At 27.5% G+C, this 20,667-nt stretch overlaps 3 protein-coding genes and 1 pseudogene across 3 annotated transcripts; all 4 read right to left on the bottom strand.

Annotated features, from left to right (window-relative positions):
- Positions 1 to 2,450: 2,450 nt before the first annotated feature.
- On the bottom strand, positions 2,451 to 4,645 carry LOC124936741 (expansin-A4-like). The gene is made up of 3 exons (XM_047477260.1): positions 4,450 to 4,645; positions 4,058 to 4,376; positions 2,451 to 3,006 (listed from the first exon to the last, which is right to left on the bottom strand). Exons 1-3 carry the CDS (start codon positions 4,616 to 4,618, stop codon positions 2,697 to 2,699), a joined length of 798 nt encoding a protein of 265 aa, XP_047333216.1. The 5' UTR covers positions 4,619 to 4,645; the 3' UTR covers positions 2,451 to 2,696.
- A 9,132-nt stretch (positions 4,646 to 13,777) lies between these two features.
- On the bottom strand, positions 13,778 to 14,549 carry LOC124935627 (annotated as a pseudogene).
- A 1,438-nt stretch (positions 14,550 to 15,987) lies between these two features.
- On the bottom strand, positions 15,988 to 17,527 carry LOC124934100 (uncharacterized protein At5g02240). The gene is made up of 6 exons (XM_047474572.1): positions 17,250 to 17,527; positions 16,872 to 17,143; positions 16,775 to 16,811; positions 16,599 to 16,696; positions 16,440 to 16,501; positions 15,988 to 16,368 (listed from the first exon to the last, which is right to left on the bottom strand). The coding sequence occupies exons 1-6, from the start codon at positions 17,302 to 17,304 to the stop codon at positions 16,122 to 16,124; spliced, it is 771 nt and encodes a 256-aa protein (XP_047330528.1). The 5' UTR covers positions 17,305 to 17,527; the 3' UTR covers positions 15,988 to 16,121.
- Positions 17,528 to 17,964: 437 nt separating this feature from the next.
- LOC124934238 (suppressor of disruption of TFIIS-like) lies at positions 17,965 to 20,388 on the bottom strand. The gene is made up of 9 exons (XM_047474738.1): positions 20,360 to 20,388; positions 19,772 to 19,826; positions 19,616 to 19,681; positions 19,444 to 19,541; positions 19,111 to 19,148; positions 18,937 to 19,024; positions 18,535 to 18,855; positions 18,394 to 18,459; positions 17,965 to 18,310 (listed from the first exon to the last, which is right to left on the bottom strand). Exons 2-9 carry the CDS (start codon positions 19,824 to 19,826, stop codon positions 18,143 to 18,145), a joined length of 900 nt encoding a protein of 299 aa, XP_047330694.1. The 5' UTR covers positions 20,360 to 20,388; the 3' UTR covers positions 17,965 to 18,142.
- Positions 20,389 to 20,667: the final 279 nt, after the last annotated feature.

A 20,667-nucleotide genomic window follows, 5' to 3' on the forward strand; every position in this document is an offset into this window, starting at 1 on the left:
AATAATAAATATTAAATTTTATTAATTTTTTTATATATAATTTTTTAAAATTATTTTTATATAATGAATATATATTATTTTTATCACTTTAAAATTTATTATTATAATAATTTTACATTAAATAATTTATTTTTAAATTTAAATATTATTATTTTATGTTTTTTTAATTTTATTTGAACAAATAAATTATTACATTAATTAATATTTTTATTTTTTTAAATTATTTTTATATAGATATGAATTATTATAATAAATTTACTTTAAATATCTCATATTAATATTATTTTAATTAATTAATTAAGATATTAATATTAATGAGTTAATATATTAATATAAAAGTATAATATATTAAAAATATTAATTATATATATAAATTATTATAATATTTAATTTAAAATTGATAAAGTAATATTATTATTTAAAATTTAATAAGTAAATTTATTTATATAAATTATAATAAAAAATGTTTTTAAAAAGTAATGTTAATTTCAATTTAAACATTAATATTAATGAAATGTAATTTATTTTAAAATTAATATAGAAGTAATAACAACAGTTTAAAATTACACCAACAAAATCATTAATAAATTTATTTTTAAATTAAAAATATTTTTAATTTTAACTTTTTGAATTTAGTTTAAAATAAATTTTAATAAATAATTATATTTTAATTAAAGTTTTATTTTTTAAAATTATTTTTATATAATTAATATCTATTGTTTTTGTAAAATATTTTTTATTATAATAATACTTTTACATTAAATATTATTATCAAATTAATAATATAAATTTATTAGTTTTGATAAATAACTTGAATATAATTTTATTTTTTATTTTTTAATTTTTTACAATTAAAATATTAAATTTAATTATATATTTTTTAATTTTTTTATACAATTAATATATATTATTTTTATAAATATAAATTTTATTATTATAATAATTTCACATTAAATATCTCAAATCAATACTATGAATTACTGAACTTATTTTAATTAATTAAGATATTAATATTAATGAATTAATATTTTAATTTAAATTAATAATATATTAAAAATAACATTTTAAAAATAAATAAAGAATAATAACTTTTTTAAATTATTTTTTGAAATAAATTTAAACAAATAAAATATTAAATTTTAGTTAAAGTTTTTTTTTCTTAAAATTATTTTTATACAATTAATAATTAATATAGATTATTTCAATCAATATAAAATTTATTATTATAATAATTTTACATTAAATATTATTTTTAAATTAATTATATACATATTATAAAGTATTTAATATAATTTTATAAAATAATATTAATATTAATTAATATAAAAAATAAATAAATAATATTATTTTTTAATAAATATTAATAATTTTTTTACTCTAAACATATTTACATGTTTTCAAAATTAAATGTGGAAAAACAAAATTGGATTTTTGTAAAAACAATTTTTCATAATATAATGTTATTATTATATATGTTTTTAAATTTTATATGTAATTGAAAATTTATATATTATTATACTAATAATAAAAAAGATTGTGTTATTTAAAAATTGTTCATTATAAAACTCAAATTATAACAATTTTATTAATTAACTTTTTTTTTGTTCAAATTAATTAACCGTCTTTTATTATTATTATTTTTTGAAATTTTCTCTATTCACATAGAATTAGAAAACTTGAAACGTATAAATATTAAAAGAATTCTTAATTTAAAAAATGCTTAAACCCCTCCTACATTTAAAATTTAAAATGTATATATTCAAATTTCTAAAATCTTCCATTCTATAACAACTTTTTAGTCATAAACCCTCCTACATTTAAAATGCTTAAATTTCAAAAATAACAAGAAATTAAAAATATGTCACATTTATAATTAGTTTTTCATGTGATAAATTAATTTTAAAAGATTATAAAGATAAAATAAGAAAATAATGAACAATTTCAAATAACTAAAATTATAATAGTCCAAATTTTATAGAAAATAATTCAAACTTTAAACCTTATTCCATAAAATTATCCAAGTTTTGAATCTAATATGACCCATTAAAATTTGTATAACTTGAAAAATTTGTTGGATTGAAATATTTTATTTAAATTATTAATAGAGAAAATAAAAAGAATTATTAATGAAGATTGTTTTTAAAAATATTATTCTAAGTTAGCTTAAAATCAGTATTCCACCTAAAATCTTAAAATCTTATTATAGTAAATTTAAAATCGTAAAAATTTATCTATTTAAGAGTTATTTAAAATAAGACTCATTAACTTTCTAAAACTTATAAAAAAAAAAAATTGATACGCTTAATCGTTAAAACTTATTCACAAAACCTTACCAATTAACTTAAAAAAGTATACCTTAATTGAGATTAGAAGTTTTATATCAACCGACTCATGAAATAAGTGAAATTAATTTAAAGGAAGATAATATTATTAGTTAATAAAAAGTCTCAAGCCAACTACAGTACTTTTATTTGGGCCTGTTTGTTTAATCTTTTTAAAACCAGAAAGACATATAATGAAATTACCCATGATCCATATTACAAAACCTTAAATCACTTCTTAATTCTAACAAAATTCTGTCCCATCCGCCACTATTCAAGTTTCCTAAAAGGAGAAACTCGAGGGCTGAACTCAAACCTAGGACAGATATCCAATAATATTAATTAGCTTAATAATAATTTCTTGTTAACTAATATCTAGACTCGAAAATTCTTGCCAACATAGGTTTGTCCGATTTGCCAGTTGGAAGGTGCAATGTTGATTGAAGTGGAAGTTCGACGATCACTTCCAGTTACTCGAAACGATAATGATTGTCCCATGAGAACAACATTTGATTGCCAATTTTGCCCCCAGTTTCGACTCATCGACATCCATTGCGTGTTACTTCCCTTTATGCTAACTCTAACCACATCCCCTGCTCCGGCGACATTACTGATCAATACGAGGTTAAAGTATTTTGAACCGCTCAGTGTGAACCTTATCCCTCCTTGCTTTCTACATGGCACACTATATATAACCACAAACAAAAATATATGTCACAAATTTATTTTACTATACAAGAGGAAAATAAGTGATTAATTTAATTTATTATTGTTTACTACGTTTAGAAGCACACAACAATAAATGTTTCCGGATTTGTGGGCCAATTTGACCCGACAAAGGCACGTGTTTCGGGCTTTGAGAATTCATAATTTCGGATCCAAATGATTCAATAAATGCCCTTAACCGCGTCTTGAAACTACAATATTTGCCACTAAAGATCTGCCATTGGGCTTTGAGAACATTTCCCCATAAATAATAAAATAATAATAAAATGAAAAAACATTTTTATTACTTACTAGTCAACGAAGGTTCTATTACCTAACTTCAATAAATGACAACTCATAAATCATTTTGTTATTTATTAAATAGCAAGGTAAAAAAAACTTTAAATGCTTGAACCTTGAAATTTGGGAACTCAAATTTAAGAGGATGAGTAATTAATTTTTTTAATTTAATTACCTATTTTAGTAAACAGTGACTAGTCAAAATCTTTAATTCTTATCTATCTAATTTCATTAAATTAATGATTTTTCAGCAAATTAAGAGTTTTGTGCCAAATTTTAACTCAACTCAAATTCAATAGTTAAATTAAAGAAATAAATTTTTTATTTATAATTATCATGTTTGGAAACATCTAGAATTATAGTGACTAACAAATATTATTAAGTTTATTAATATATATACCTAACTAAAAAAAATTAATAACAATATTTTATTTAAATCAATAACCCAATAAAATTTTAAAAAAAATACAATCTTTGAATAAATATCATTTTGTTTTGTCCAAACTTAATTTCGGACATACTTTTGACAAAATCTCGTTTTTCTATCATTTTAATTTAATAAACTAAATTTTGAAATTGAAAAATATGTCCGAAATTCTAAATTATCTTTAAACAAGACAAGACGTACAAATTTCACAATTAGGTAAAAAATATATATATATTTTTAAAAAAAAAAGTAAAATATATTATGATATATTTTGAGTAATTAAGTAATTAGTTGAGTTAATTACCGTCGATAAGAAACAGGAACAATGCCAGCTTTATACTCAGCAATCTTAAGAAACATGGGCATGGCAAGATCAAAATGTGTACGAGGAGGATTACACCATCCACCATTATCAGAAGGTAGAGCAAAGTTCGGCGGGCAGAAATTAGTCGCCGTTATAACTATGGAAGGGTTTCCGGGAAGACACCATTTTCCATCATGATCACATTTGATCTCAAAACAAGCACCACAACTATGTCCTTCATTAAACAAAGCAGTACTCAACGCCGCCGTGTTAACGCCGTATCCTTGACTATACAAATTTCCATATCCACAAGCTCCACCTAATAATATTCAAATACATGAAATCAGATCGATCTAGTACTACATGAACAAATTCAATTCTGACTTACTTACCCATTGTACCAGAGGCGTCACTGCCGCCGTAGAAAGTGGCGTGGGCGGTTTGCCATGAACCGGCTGTGAAAACTCCGGCGATGCGAGCGTCGACGGCAACCGGCGCCGGCGTTAGAAGGAAGAGTATGGATGTAAGTGAAAGTGTAATGGAGGAGAGAGATCTCGCCATTGAGAGAGAGAGAGAGAGGGAGAGATTTTTAGGGAAAGTGGGAGGAAGGTGGTGAGGGTATTTATGGATGGAAGTGAAAAGTGGGTAGGAACCATTATTATTATTGTGTAACTTTTTTTTAATTAAAAGTACTTTAGAATAAAATAATGATATTACTTTTTCTACTTTTTAATAACCAGTAAATAAAAGTATATTATATAACACAAAAAGTATTTATTCATGTCTTTTAAAATTATTTGTTTATATTTTTAAAACCATAAGATTTACTTTAAAAGTAATTTTAATTTTTTTTGCTGCATCATTTTGTCTACTTTATTTTCCAAGAAAAAAAAAGTAGTAAGTTAAAGGAGGTTTTTTAAATTAATTTTGATTGAAGTTCATATTTTATTAATTTATTTTAAATTAACTTTATTTATTTACTTTATTATTTTTTATTAATATTATATCTTATTGTAACCCCTGTGAATGTTCCCTCGTAACTTAACACGTGTTTGTACGACATGTGACAATACGAGGAGACTCGAGATGACTCGAGATTTGATGCATTTCAACTTTGATTTGCGTGTAAGACATGTTTTAAAAATAAAAAACTATTTTAAAAGATTTTGAAGGTTCTTGAGAGCTTTTTGAAATTAATTATATAAAGTAATTAATTTTATTCAAATTTTAATAACATGAGAATTTGTTATAGTCAAATGATAATCAAATTTGAATCCGGCTTAAATTAATTAAACATTATTTATTTGAAAAGAAAATCGCTAAATGATTTTAGAAAAATCAGTAAAAAGTAAATGTATAAATGTACTGTTTCTATAAGGGGTTGTTTTTTTGTTACGCCCGAGAAAAGACTTTCGCGCTATGTCCTACGCACCCGTCAAATGACGGTTTTATTCATAAAGTAAAAATCTGGCTATAGAAGATTTATTTATAACATTAATCCCTTTAATTAGTAATTTGGGGGTCCTAAGAAATAATAATTTAGATTACGTAAATAATTGCACAAAATTATTTAGAAGGGCATACTTGTGATTGCGTTGATATAAGATTGAGTAAAAATCTTGAAAAATATAAAAAAAGGCATTAAAATTTATAAATAAATTCTAAATGGGGCCTTATCAAAAATATTTATTTGGGAAATATTCCAAAAATATTTAAATATCATTTTCTTACCTTTTAGGATTATTTGAAAATGGATTGAGATTCCAAAATTATAAAAATAATTTTGAATTTTAGAAAGTGAAACTAAACAGACCTTAGGACCGAAGTCCTAGGGCTTAGGTCCGTTTTTTCCGATCTGGGATCGGACGGGCTCGGTCTAGATTGGGGCTTGGGACGCTCGGTCAAGAGATTAGAGGGTTTGGCCCTAGGGTTTAGGAGGCTCGATCCTGAACTTAGGTTGTTCGGTCATAGGTTTGGGAGTCTCGGTCCTAGATTTAACTTTCTCGGTCGTGGGCCTAAGAGGTTCGGTCCTAGGTTAGACCTCTCAGTCCAATGTTAGAATCCTCGGTCAGATTTCTCGGTCCTTATTCAAGAACATCGGTCTTAGGTCTCGGTCCTGACTCAAGAACACCGGTCCTTGATCTCGGTTAGGATCAATGATTCTCGGTCCCATACAGGACTCGGTCGTCGAGGACTAAGTGTTCTTCATTTGGTATGAAGAATTGCGTGTTTGTATCTTTTGATACAAATCATGAAAACATGATATAAGTTTCAAACAACTCATATGAATATATGAATTATAACCCTTAACCCTAAACACGATTAATCGAATTCTATAATAATTTATTTTCCAAAATAATTTTATAGGACAAATTTTGGAAACTTTTGATTCGGGTCATCTTAAGGCCTAATTCTTGTTTTAATAGCTTTGAAATGATGATTATAGTCGAATACAACCAAAACAAGAACATCATATAAGCTATGTAACAACTTTCAAAACCGAAATTCAAATTTTATTTTTTTTAAATTTCAGTTAGATCAAACATGATCGGGATGTTGATTTTATGATTTAGAAATTATCCTAACATGTTTACAAACATTTAGTCAACTATTTCAAATCAAATTTGGGTTTTTTCGATTTATGTTGAATTGATCAAATCTCTTTCAATAGAAAGCTTATAATTCATCTAGGGATTGGTTTCAAACAAAGATAACACAAAATTGAATCCTAAATATGATCAACCCGACCAAACTTGGAAAAATATAATTTCAAATCACAATTCGAATTATATTGAGTCTGGAAGCTTACCAACGATTGGAGAACACTCAAATGATGTGTAGGAAGCTTTCTCAAACTCTGGATCAAATTTTAGCTCGTTGGACAAGATTCTTCAAGAAAATAGTTGGCCGAATTTTTGGTAGATCTTCAATCAGGTTGTGATATTAAGATTTTATTTGATGGATCGGAAAAAGATCACCTAGGGCTATTTATGCTAAGCTAGGTCGGTTATCATGGCTTCGATTTGGATATCGATGTTTTATCCATTGAATTCTTTTTCGTCTTTGGCAGCCTAACTAGAGCGTAGGATTTGACTATTGATCATAAACCTCTATTTGGTTAGATATACAATACTGTAGATATATGATACTGATGTCTACTGTAAATTTTAATTGATGTTTTGTCAAAATATTTTTTTATAAATAGTGTAGTTTAGGGTATAACTTATACCTCAAATGGGGTATAATGTTCTAACATGTATGACCATGTATAATTTTTTAAATTTTTTTCTATCCTTTTAATCCTGTTCGTTATCAATAAAAACTCTTTCTTTCATTTTCAATCATTTATTTAAGTTTTTTTTCTCTTTCCTAAAACATTTAGATCATTCTTCTTATTTGTAACCTAATTTTCTTAATTTTTTTTTATCTAACGGTGATGGGTGAAAGGAGTTACTTTCTTGGTGGAAGCCATTTCAACACAATTCTAAAAGTTAAACATATTATTTGGATTTTTTTTTTCATTTTTCTTGTTAACGTTATTTAAAGTTAAAATAGAAAGATTAATTTATTTAGAAAATGTTTAAAAAAAGTTAAAAGAACAATTAGTTGCTTCCTGTAGGATGATACAAGTTCAATAATTTTATTGTGACTTTGTTATTATATATTTAATAATTTAAATTATTGATAAATAATATATATATATATATATAAATATAAAGAACTTATATAATTATATAGCATTATTATATAATTACAAAATATTTATATGATTATTACTTTTTTTATTATTATTAATTCAAGTATAATTAATAATAAAAAATAAAATAAGATAAACATTAAAATAATTTATATAAATATAAAGATAAAATAGTCTTAGACTCTTTTTACTATTTTATTGTACGAACAAATAAACATAAATTATAGAATCTATGTAATTATTTATAACTTGTAAAACATAACAAACGCGAGGTGAGACATACATGAGGGTGAAAAAAATAAAGGGATAAGGTTGAGAAACAAAGGAGATAACCCTTCTGGAAAATCGCCGACGTCGGTCGCGACCTTTAGAGTTTACGAAGGAGACGAACAAAACGACGTCGTTTTGTTTAATCAAAACACGTTGTTGCGTTTCATTGGTGTTACGTTGGTGCTGGAGCGTTTGGGCTTAACGGGGTTAGCGTCCCCGTTAGTTGTTTTGGTGTGAACTCGGTCGCACACTACTTCCGTTACAACCGGATGTGTGGCGTGTTCTTCGGCGCTGGATAAAAATTCAGCGCTGATACGATCTGAAATCTTTGCTGTAATATTTAAACACAATTTCAGTCATACATGATTATCAATTTTTTTTTTAATAAAAAAGTTATTTGAAATCAATTTTTTTTAAATCATTTTCTTGCGTTTTCATCACCAAATTAATATATACAAAAATATTTTAGACAACATAATAAAAATTATGTTCATTTATTTTATTTTTGGGTATTTATTTAATTATTTTAAGTCATATATTCTAAATACTTTATGTTTAAAATCATAATTAAATAATTTATAACTCTTTTTTTGAGTTTAATTTGGATAAAATAAATATAATATTTTAACTCAAATTACTTTTTAGATTTTTATTTAATTATATTAATTATAATTTAATTATTATAATAATTAACCCTAATTTAATTTCTAATATCTTCTTGAGTTATTTTGTATTTTAAAATTTTAAAATATTATTTTAATATTATTATAAATTAATAATTAGTTATAAATTAGGTACGTTAAATTTTGATACTTACACTTATTATTAAATATCTTCAGTATTTAAATTATTATTTATATATAATATAATATATTATATTATTATAATATGATATAATAAATATTATCATCCCTTAATATTTTTTTTTTATATATTTTACTTAATATATAATTAATTTAAAAATATTTAAATAATTATAATACAATAGAAATTAGTATAATCTTTTCTTACTATCCTTATATATTAAAATTATATTTCAATATATTAAGTTTATATATAATTAGTATATAAGAGATTAATAACTTTGATATACTTTTTTTTAGATATTAATTTTAGATATATCAAATCAATTAAAATATTGAATATTTATGTTAATTCAATTTTTTATCTTCTAGATATTTATGTCATTAAATACTAAAAATTCAGTATTAATTGTTTAAGTATTAATTATAAGTTGTATCAAATACAGCTTAATTATTTTTATAGATTTTTATTTAATACATATTTAATTATAAATATTTTAATAATTATAATATAATAACTATTAATGAATAAAAATTCTTATAATTATCTTATTTTAAAATATTAGTAATCTTACTACACTTTTATTACCTTCTCTTGTGATAGGTTTATTTTTATTTATTTTTTTCTAGGCTAAAAAGACTTTATATTTTAAATTTAACACTAAATTTGATAAACGCGGGACGTTTTAATATTAATATAAGTTCAACTTTTTAACTAACTAATCTATATATATATATATATATATATAATGATGCTTAACTTTTAAAGTGTTCGGATTGGGTCGAGAGTTGTGGTTAATTTGGATACTTGGGTCGGATTGTGGGTTGACCCGCCTTTAAATTTAAAACGGTTAAAAATAAAATTAAAAATGATAGATGTATGTTTTGAATTTGCAACCTAACAAAACAAGTAATACTCTTTAACCAACTAGGCTACAAAGACTTTATATTTTAAATTCAACACCAAATTTGATAAACGCGGGACGTTTTAGTATTAATATAAATTTAATTTTTTAACTAACTAATTTATATATATATATATATATATATATATATTATGATGCTTAATTTTTAAAGTGTCCGGATTGCCGGGTCAAGAGCTGTGGTTAATTTGGATACTTGGGTCGGATTGTGGGTTGACCCGCCTTTAAATTTAAAACGGTTAAAAATAAAATAAAAAATGTTAGAGGTATGTTTCGAACTTGCAATCTAACAAAACAAGTACAAATCTTTAACCAACTAGGCTACAAAGACTTTATATTTTAAATTCAACACCAAATTTGATAAACGCGGGACATTTTAATATTAATATAAGTTCAACTTTTTAACTAACTAATCTATATATATATATAATGATGCTTAATTTTTAAAGTGTCCGGATTGGGTCGAGAGTTGTGGTTAATTTGGGTACTTGGGTCGGATTGTGGGTTGACCCGCCTTTAAATTTAAAACGGTTAAAAATAAAATTAAAAATGATAGAAGTATGTTTCGAACTTGCAACCTAACAAAACAAGTAATACTCTTTAACCAACTAGGCTACAAAGACTTTATATTTTAAATTCAACACAAAATTTGATAAACGCGGGACGTTTTAACATTAATATAAATTCAATTTTTTAACTAACTAATATATATATATATATATATATATATATATATATATATATATATATATATATAATGATGTTGAGTAAATGGATACTTGGGGTCGAATTGTGGGTTGACCCACCCATAAACTTAAAACGATTAAAAATAAAATTAAAAATGTTATCCGTAATTTTTTTTCACGGTTTTTTATATTATTAATCGTGCAAATACACGGGCTAAATGCTAGTATTAGATAAAAAAATATTATTTACTACTACTATTATAAGTTATAAATCAAAATTAAATAAAAAATTATTAATTTTATTTTTTTTATATTAAATAAAATAAAAAAAACACGGTATAAAAATATTATAAAATATTACAGTAAAACACAAAATTCATAACTAAATTTTTAAAATTATTAAAAAAAATAAAAATTTAAGAACTAAAATAATAAAAATTGATAAAAGAAACCGAACAGAAAAAAAGAAAAATTAATATAAAAAAAATCAAGAATAAAATAAATTTAAATAATTTAATTAATAAAAAAGAAGAAAAGATAAAATATATTAATATTTAATTAATAAATATATAAATAAAAAAATAAAAATTAACTGTAACTTATTATATTAAATAGGCTAAAATTTAATAGTCTTTAAATAATCTTATATTAATATATACCTTTAATTGAGCTAATTTTAGAAAGATGTTTACTACTTTACTTAATATTTGCTACTTTACTTCATATATATATATATATATAATTTAAAATATTATAATAATTATAATACAATAATTTAATAACTAATAAAAATTCTTACACTTAATATTTTTATAAATATTTATTTAATACATAATTAATTATAAATATTTTAATAATTATAATATAATAATTTAATAATGAATTTATTTTTATAATTATCTTATTTTAAAATAATTTATAATCTTACTACACTATTATTACCTTCTATCATAAGATTTATTATTTTCTACAAAATATTAATTTTATAATATTAATTTAACTTAATATAACATTTAAAATTATATATTTAGAATTTTACAAATATTAAATATAAAATATAGAAATTAAATATAATTAAAATTATGATAATAATTATATTATATAAAAATAATAATTTAATTATGCAAATATATATATAGTAAATATAAGTAATTATGTTTTTAAAAGAAAAAATCACGCCTAGATAAAATCCTAAGTTGCATTTTAACATTCAAACTAGTAAAAACAATATTACTTAAAATCATCATCTTTTAAAAAAAAACTAGAATTATGTCACTTTCATCATGACGGGAAATTTGACGAAATAACCTTAAAGATTGAGTTATTTGAGTTGGTGGTAAATTATAAATTTAATTGCATTCGTGGTCTTTTTATTTTTTTTTGACGAAATTGCCCTTGTAGCGAAACGCTAAGGGACTTAGCGTTTCGCTAAGTGGATTAGGTTTAGTATAAATACTCTAATTTTTCCATTTCCTTTTTTTCTTTCTCTCTCTTCCCTCTCTTCTCTTGTTCTTTCTTTGACGGCGGCGACGGAGGCGGCGGCTACGGCGACGGAGGCGGCGGGGTTTACATTATCTTGATTTCAAACTCTAACCTAAATCGATTTATGTTTTAATTTACACGATCTTCATTTCAAACTCTAACCCTAAACTTATTTTGCATACAGGTGAAGGATTCTAAGGATTTGAAGGTCGAAGAAAAAAGGAGAAGAAAATCTTTATTTCAAACCTTAACCTAATTCGATTTAGGTTAATGTTTCCATTATCTTATCTTCATTTCAAACCCTTCGATTTAACCTGTTCTTATTTGGTTCATATTGGTTCCGTTTCAGGGAAGATTCGTTAAGTACTTATCGTTTCGCTAAGTGCTTATCGTTTCGCTAAGTGCTTATCGTTTCGCTAAGTGCTTATCGTTTCGCTAAGTGCTTATCGTTTCGCTAAGTGCTTACCGTTTCGCTAAGTGCTTACCTTTTTGTTTCTTTAGTTGTAAAGAATTGTTTTTGTTATTATATGTTATCCCCGCAACGACGTTTCTTTTTTAGACCTTGTTCAGATAAGGGTATAAAAAAAATGTTTTATGCAACTAATTGAAAATTTCACTGAAATCTCTTGCATATGATGCAGACTGATAAGGAGTCAAAGATGATGAGCGATAATTATAATCCATTTTTTGAAGATCATCACTCCCATGAGTACAGATACTAAGCTTTGCGACTTATTGTTACCTTTATGATGAAGACTCCTTGTTTAGATCGGGATGGATGAAATGATGTATTATTATTATTAGTTATGTGTGTGTGAATGCTACTTAAGATTAAGATGATGACGATGTTTTGTTGTTTGTTGCAGCAAATACAGTTCATGTTCTTTCTTTTTATAAGGTTGCTAGAGACAACTAAACTAAACTTGACTACGTAGATATAATTGTTTTAACTTGTGTACTTCTTGTGGCATTAATATATAATGTTCCTTTTTTCAGTACTTTTGACATTCATCATCTTTTTATTTTGATTGTTTTTATATATGATTAAAAACAAATTCTAGAGTTTACTCTTAAAAAGTATATTAGTTATTGTAAGACGTGAGAAAATAGACTATAAATATCCAAAACAAACCACAAATATATCACTATATTAACTGTGATTTTATGATGGGGATTTAGTCGTCGCGATCTCTTTAAGATTCAAGAGGTACTCTTCGTGACACCTTATTCCTACTATCGGGTTGGTTTTGATACAAGTATCATTACCCGTGAAGAAATATACTAAAAGTACCTCGAGACTAGTATAATCAAGCTCAAGAGGTACCCTATAAAGGTATTTATAGTTTATTAGTGAAGTACTTATTTACAGTAATTGATACAAATAAACAAATAATCTTTATTAGTGAAGTACATATTTACAGTAATTGATACAAATAAACAAATAATCTTTATTAGTTTATTAGTGAAGTACTTATTAGTTGAAAATGCTTAACATATCCTTTGTATTATGTATAATCTTCAAAAGAGATGAGAAAATCTCTAGATAGCTTAACAATGCATAATAAGCACTTAGCGAAACGCTAAACACTTAGAGAAACGCTAAGCACTTAGTGAAACGCTAAGCACTTAGCGAAACGCGTGCTGAAATTTTGATGGAGGAAGGCTTAAATGTTTATTTTCAATTTTAGTGGAGACAAATGATGATCAAAGCTCTGGCTCTCTGTGCAACCGAAAACATTAGAGCATTTACAACAATATATAAAACATTGACAATTTTCCTCAATCCTTGTTCTTGCAAACACTTCATCTGTTGGTCAAAATATTAAGGTTTAGTTAAAAGGGATGCATGGTATCTTCTTTTATAACACAACATCTCTGTTTTCTTGTTTGTCAGTTTCATCGACGAATTTAGCTTTCAATTTTGCAGTTGCTCGAGACGATCTTGACGAAGATGCGGATGTAGACGTCGATGATGAGGAACTTGACTTCGATTTCTTCCGTTTTTGCTTCTTAGAAATATCTGGCATATCCATTGGTGGCGTGTCTTTGAATATATCAGCTACTGGTTGGCTGTCCATGGATTCAAAATCTATATATCCCACCAGAAAAGAGAAAGAAAACAAATATGGATTCAAAATCAAATATGTTTCTTAAATCAAGTCATCAATCAAACTAGAAATATTTGTTTTTTCAAACCTTGAGACGCCCATGTTGACGAGATTATGGAACTGGAACCGCCTCTTAGCTCATGAATGTTGCCTATGGAGGTTGTCGAGAAATCAGACGATGTCTTGAATTCGTTCATCTATATCATCATCAAATTAAAGGACAATAATTGAAGTTGAATTTACACAAATTGAGAAAGAATTAGAACATACCCAACTGGGAGCATTACCAGTGGATCCATCCCAGCCAATATGTGTGTGACACATGTTTCACGTCTGTTGGATACCCAATATCCAACTCACGATCCTTCACAACTGCAAGAAGAATTCTTGATCATTATTGTGACTTATGATAAAAAGGAGAAAAGAAAAAGAAAAGAGGGTTTGCAATTTGCATGCAGGAATTACCAAAGATTTGTGATATATATTTAAATCCTTTACGGATCCCTTTGATTTTGGTTGCCATTGATATGATACGGACTGAAAGCTCCAATCCTCAGGACAAAAGAGCAATCAGTCCCTAATTCCTTCACAAAAGGAGGTTCTTCGGCCTGCCGGTCAAAAACAGAACATATTTTAACCCCTTTTTCTCATCAAAAGTTAAGAATCAAACCCAATAACATAAACAATGTCCATGAATAATAGCCACAAAAAGTTGTAAAATTGCAGGAGAAATGATGCTTCTTGCAACGGTAATTTGCCCGCAGAAGGAGCTTGGTATATATATTCATGAATGATTCATCCAATCATGGAATAAAAAACAAACATTGGCCTAGCTAGAAAAAGATACTACCTTTGATTCTAAAGACCAAGAGAAGCAATAATTGTTCATACTTCTTCTTCTTCTGCAACTAATCCCTGTATTACGACACTAATCCATCTCTATCTTCTTCCTCATGACAAATTTAACTAAGCTAATCTTCTTCAATACACCAAACAAGAGAAAGAAAGAAACGCTAAGCACTTAGCGAAACGCTAAGCACTTAGCGAAACGCTAAGCACTTAGCGAAACGCTAAGCACTTAGCGAAACGCTAAGCACTTAGCGAAACGCTAAGCACTTAGCGAAACGCTAAGCACTTAGCGAAACGCTAAGCACTTAGCGAAACGCTAAGCACTTAGCGAAACAGAAAGTAAACCCTAAACAACAGATTCGAAGATGCATAAATCAAACATAAATAATAAACTTAAAGTATCATAGGATAAACGTACCAAGTGGAACCGTGCTTGTGCTCGTCGTGGAGCTCATCGTCGTGGATTTCGTCGTCGCCGCCGATCGCCGCCGATTGTCGCCGGCCAGTTTAGAGAGAAGGAGGAGAAGAGCGGGAAGAGAGAGAAGGAGAAAAAAAGAAATGAAAAAAATAGGTTGGGATATATTAAATAGTAAGGGTAATCTGGACATTTCACACATTACCACTTAGCGAAACGCTAAGTCCCTTAGCGTTTCGCTACAAGGGCAATTTCGTCAAAAAAAAATAAAAAGACCACGAACGCAATAAAAATTATAATTTACCAACAGATCAAATAACCCAATCTTTAAGGTCATTTCGTCAAATTTCCCCATCATGACAGTCACTTTAAAAAATTGTCAAATTAAAAAATGCAAAAAAAAATTGAAATATTTTTTGCATAACAAATAAGCTAACCCAATGTTCATCAAACAAAAATTATTCTAAAAAAAAACTAAAACCAACTTGTTCATAATCTCCAACTACAATATGGTGCATTCAAATGAAAATTTAAACATGAAATCTGGGAAAGCAGTAATACCCTCATCCAAGCTTATTGCCATGATTCAAACATTATTCTTCATGCCAAATATCTACTGATCTTTAGGATGTTTTAGATTATTGAAGATACAAATATAAGATTGTAATATAATATGAGATCACAAAGATAGTCTAAATGGATAAAAAAAGATAATTCATATCATCATCATCATCTGTGTCCCAAACTAAAGACATAATTAAGATAGAAAGAAAGAAAATTTCTTATTCTCACCAACTGTCACATTATTATAAGTTTTTCCAAGCAATCGGATCAAAAACGGGCAGTTATCTGTGAAAAGAGGGTCTTAAAATCGTTGGTTGGTGTTCCTGATCCATCAGGCAACGAGCCAAGATCGAATGCCTTAAATTTAGCATCTTCAGACAGCAGTAACGCCTGAACGCAGACTTCTGCTACATCAGCCCTAGTGACACTCTTGTTCGCAGTTTGGAGAAGTTCATCATCTTTCCCCACTACTAATTCTCGATTACCACCATCTTTATCTTGCAATCCTCCAGCTCTTAAACCATAGAAACAATCCATTCAACATTCAATCAAGCATACGCGAATATAGAGAAGATGAACAAATACCTTATGATTGTGTATGGAACTCCAGAATCAGCCAAATACTCTTCTGCCTTTCTCTTCCAAATCTATAATAATGTAAACATTAACATAATAAACATCCCATTCCTTAATCATTTTCAAATTTCAATCAATCATATAATTATTATGCACACATAATAATACCAAAATATTTCCATTTCCTAAACTGTTCAAAGGGTGGTTAGGGTTTGTTCCTCCCATAGATCCCACCAACACAATTTGCTTCACACCTGCTGCTTTAGCTGATCATCAAACAACACATCATTCATCAACAATTCCAATCCAATCCAACTGTTCTAGATTCAGACGATGAAACATACCCGCATCTATCTGATTCTTCTGTCCAATCCAATCAACCTAACAATATCAACAAAGTATTAGAATTTGTAAAGAAGATACATAAGAATTTTAGTGTACCTGTTCAGGATACCCTCCATCTTCAAAGTAGAATTCAGGTCTACCACCCTTGGCTACATCAAACCCAGGTTTCATTTTAGGAACAGCACTTGTGAGAATAACAAGAGCATCAATTCCATCAAAAGCTGGGATTATACTATCAGATTTAGTAATATCCCCAATATAAACATCATCTTCTCCACCAATTTTCTGTTTACTTTCCTCTGATCTAACCAGACCTCTCGCGATGAACTTCTCTGAATTCTCCTTTAACTTCTTGTAAACAAGTTGTCCTTCAAGAATCGGTGTAATATTTAGCTAATTCACTAGAAAATTCATAGAACAGACGGGTAATAATTTGCAAATCGTTAATAGTTTAGAAAGTGAAATCGATGTTACCGGTTCTACCGCCGGCTCCGGTGACGAGGACGGTGATCTGGTTGAGATTAGACATTGACGATGATGATGAAGGAAATCTGGATGTCGAATCTTTGTAGACGCCGATTCAATAATGTGGAATAGGGTTTATTTATAACAAAGGACAAAGGCGGTCAGTTGATCTACCTCCACTTTCTCCGGTCACCGGAAGGACACGTATGAAGAACAATTTGCCGGCGATATACGGATTGCCGGTGAGTTGTCCGGACGAATTACTCCACTAATTGAGTCCAAGTTCATTGAGCATTTTTTTCATTAATTTGTATTTTTTTTATAAAAATATTGTATAAAATGAGATATTTTTGTTATTTTAATTAAAATGATGATAATGTTTTTTTGTATTAAATTATTATTATTATAATATATTTTTTTCATTTATTTTACTAATATATTATTATTATTTACTATTTTTAATTATAAATAAATTTGAATATAAATTTATACTTAACTTATTTTTACCAAATAATATACAAAATTACTATGAATTAGTGATTTAACATCTACCTAAAAATGAAGGTTATAAATATTCTCAAGGAAACTTTTTAAATTTTTGTTGGAAAGTTAAGTTTGAAAACAAAACTTAAAATTATAAATTTTTTAATTATTAATTATTTTTTCTCTAAATTCAAATTTAGCTCCATATCAAAAAGGCATATAGTATATACCCAATGCAATATAAGTGCAAAACATAGAAATAAGCATGTAGACTTCCATGATATTTATTATTATTATTATTACGACGATAAACAAACAAACAAACATTTACACCATAACGCGACAACACCTAATTGATCATCGGGGACATAGCTCGGTCCTGGTCCCGGTCCCATAATGGTACAACCTATTACAATTGCCTAAGCAGTTATGGTTGTCTCAACAGAAATCTGCCCCGAATAGCATTTAGTTTCAACCGCAGCTATCATTTTGTCAACTACTTCCCAAAGTTCGGGGATCGCCTCCTTCAAGTTATGTATGCTTTCGACAGCATAATCTGCACCCTTCACCCTCTGTGACTTTCCCACCTACACAAAAATCACAATTGTTACACTCAACATCATTACAAAATATTCTTCTTCAATGACCATAATCAGCTAATATATATTACCAGTACGGTTTGCAGTCCTAACCGCTTCCCCGACTGTATGTTTCGAACACTGTCCTCAAAGAATAGCTGAAACCAACAACAATAACACAATTTAATACCATGCATCATATGTTTTTAATTGAAGATCAAACAATGTCCTACTGTTCTGTGGGGGTTGATGTTGGCTATCTTCAGAGCAAGTTCAATGGCATCTTCTGATGGTTTACAGACTATTGGTGTCTTTGGCAAAGCTGTTGGGTTAGGTTTAGAGAAATGGTTTATAATATCAAATATTTCATTGGCATTTCGGGTAGTGGGTGGTGAAGTTAAGCCCACAAACTCAACATCGTCTTCATCGTCAGAGACAATGCTTTTGTGAATGGGATTCAGAGTTTCGAAACAGATTATCCCTTCAAAGCAATCTTCCAATCCAAGTATATTCAGGGCTTTCACAGCATGAATTTTATCAGCATTTGTGAAGATCTAGAACAAAACAGAAAAAAATTATCATATAAGAAATTATTACATAATCAAACTAGAGATTTTAAAAGACAGAGGACTTACAACTTTCCTAATTGGCAAGTTGATCAAAAGATTCCTCAAAACAGGATCTGGTTTTAGATTCTCATAAGGTAGTCTTCCATGAACAAAACTATATAAACCAGACATGATAAACAGTAAGTTAAATGGGAAAATTGCAGGTTTTGGTGTGTTTTCATTGTGGAAAAAAGTGCATACCTATGGTACTCATCATAGTCAAAGTCATAGCCAATGGCCTGTAAACAAAAAGGATATATATTATACAATCTTTGGATAAACAATAACCACAAGTGAATTACAATCTTTAGTCGAAAAGTGCTTAGGGTTCCTTAAATTATGATGGGTTGCACTTGATTTGGTAATTATGGTGTATTGGAGGTTATATGGTCATAGTTAAGGCTATGTTCTTGTCTCTCTTTTGTTATTTCTTTCCTATCTCCTCTCTTATTTGTTTGAATCATGTTTCTTATGAAGACAATTTCTGAAACATTTCTCAGTTGTTGATAATTCTATTAGGATTGAAATTCATACCCTTAGACCAGCCATTGTTGTCCCATAATTCTTATACAGAAGATCACACAGGTCAGGAATTTTGCTCTTGTCAATGGAAAGCTTCTCAAACATGTAATCTGTAAGGAAGTTTTTACAGAGTAAGAACAAACCAGACCAGACCTTGTGCAGCAAATTAATGTCGAAAAGTTACCTTCAATGTTCTTGCGGCATGCAGTGGCTAAACCAGTGCAAAATGGATATAGAGTATCATCTAAATCTGAATGTTTTGAACAAATCCATCAATTAATCTTGATACAGAATACAACAAAACAGTAAAGATCTAATGATAAAAAGAAGTTAAACTCACCAAAGAGTAGACATTCATATTTTGGCCTCTGCACGTACTTGTCCTCAAATTCCATCTTCAATTAACAATAGAAAATCATAAGAATATAGTTTATCAGAACTAAGACAATTGATCGACTTCCAAGACGTTAAATGCAGAAGATTAATTAGGTTTAACATTACAAACCCTAGAAATGCAACTGATTACCAGAAAATATTACTCAATACTGCATGAAATCATTTGTTTAAACGAATCTCACAAAATTTCACGATCTAGGATTGGAAACATAGATCAGTATCAAAAACAACAAAACTCCGAAGTAATAGCAGATAATGACGATTAGCGAACACAGTGAAAATTGTTAAAAATATATAAAACACGTCCGTCTGTGTCAAATTTCTCAGTTAAGTTCTAATCGTAGGTCCATAATCAAGTCTATTTATATTCTCTCAACGCGTCATGAAAATCATTGATTCAAGTTTCAACCTAGATTCAGCGGTTATCTGAATCATCATTATGGATTTCATTCATACAAGAAATCAAATCTCAGTCATGATTTCATGATTTTACAATAAATGGAAGTAAACGTGCAAGCATTTGAAAGCTTACTTTAGAGATAGGAAACGAGAGCTCTGTAAATTGAAGAACAATACAGAGATTACAGAGGTTGAAGAAGAAGTGAGGGAGGAAGAAAAATGGTGAAATGGCGTCGATTTAAATAGCCTAACCGTTGCCTGATTTATTTAATTAACTTTTAAATAATAATTAAATTTTGTTTAGAGTATTAATTAAAATAATGAATAATTAAGTGAGTGGTTATTTTGGTAGGCATAAATTAATGATAGATGATTATGAAAGCTAATCAGTAAGGTTTAACCGGCTACCTGGAAAGATACGTACTTTCTAGACCCAAGTGC

The sequence above is a fragment of the Impatiens glandulifera genome, chromosome 4 (genome assembly GCF_907164915.1).
Source record: "Impatiens glandulifera chromosome 4, dImpGla2.1, whole genome shotgun sequence".
In the NCBI taxonomy this organism is placed as follows: Eukaryota; Viridiplantae; Streptophyta; class Magnoliopsida; order Ericales; family Balsaminaceae; genus Impatiens; species Impatiens glandulifera.

Excerpts from the sequence above, each read along its gene's own strand:
- LOC124936741 (XM_047477260.1), bottom strand. The coding sequence starts at position 4,618 with ATGGCGAGATCTCTCTCCTCCATTACACTTTCACTTACATCCATACTC. Across the intron at positions 4,377-4,449 it reads TGACGCCTCTGGTACAATGG|GTGGAGCTTGTGGATATGGA; the intron begins GTAAGTAAGTCA and ends GAATATTATTAG. Across the intron at positions 3,007-4,057 it reads GTTCCTGTTTCTTATCGACG|TGTGCCATGTAGAAAGCAAG; the intron begins GTAATTAACTCA and ends GGTTATATATAG.
- LOC124934100 (XM_047474572.1), bottom strand. The coding sequence starts at position 17,304 with ATGTCTAATCTCAACCAGATCACCGTCCTCGTCACCGGAGCCGGCGGT. Across the intron at positions 16,812-16,871 it reads ATGGAGGGTATCCTGAACAG|GTTGATTGGATTGGACAGAA; the intron begins GTACACTAAAAT and ends TGATATTGTTAG. Across the intron at positions 16,369-16,439 it reads GTTCCATACACAATCATAAG|AGCTGGAGGATTGCAAGATA; the intron begins GTATTTGTTCAT and ends CTATGGTTTAAG.
- LOC124934238 (XM_047474738.1), bottom strand. The coding sequence starts at position 19,826 with ATGGAATTTGAGGACAAGTACGTGCAGAGGCCAAAATATGAATGTCTA. Across the intron at positions 19,025-19,110 it reads GACTATGATGAGTACCATAG|TTTTGTTCATGGAAGACTAC; the intron begins GTATGCACTTTT and ends TGGTTTATATAG. Across the intron at positions 18,460-18,534 it reads ACATCAACCCCCACAGAACA|CTATTCTTTGAGGACAGTGT; the intron begins GTAGGACATTGT and ends TGTTGGTTTCAG.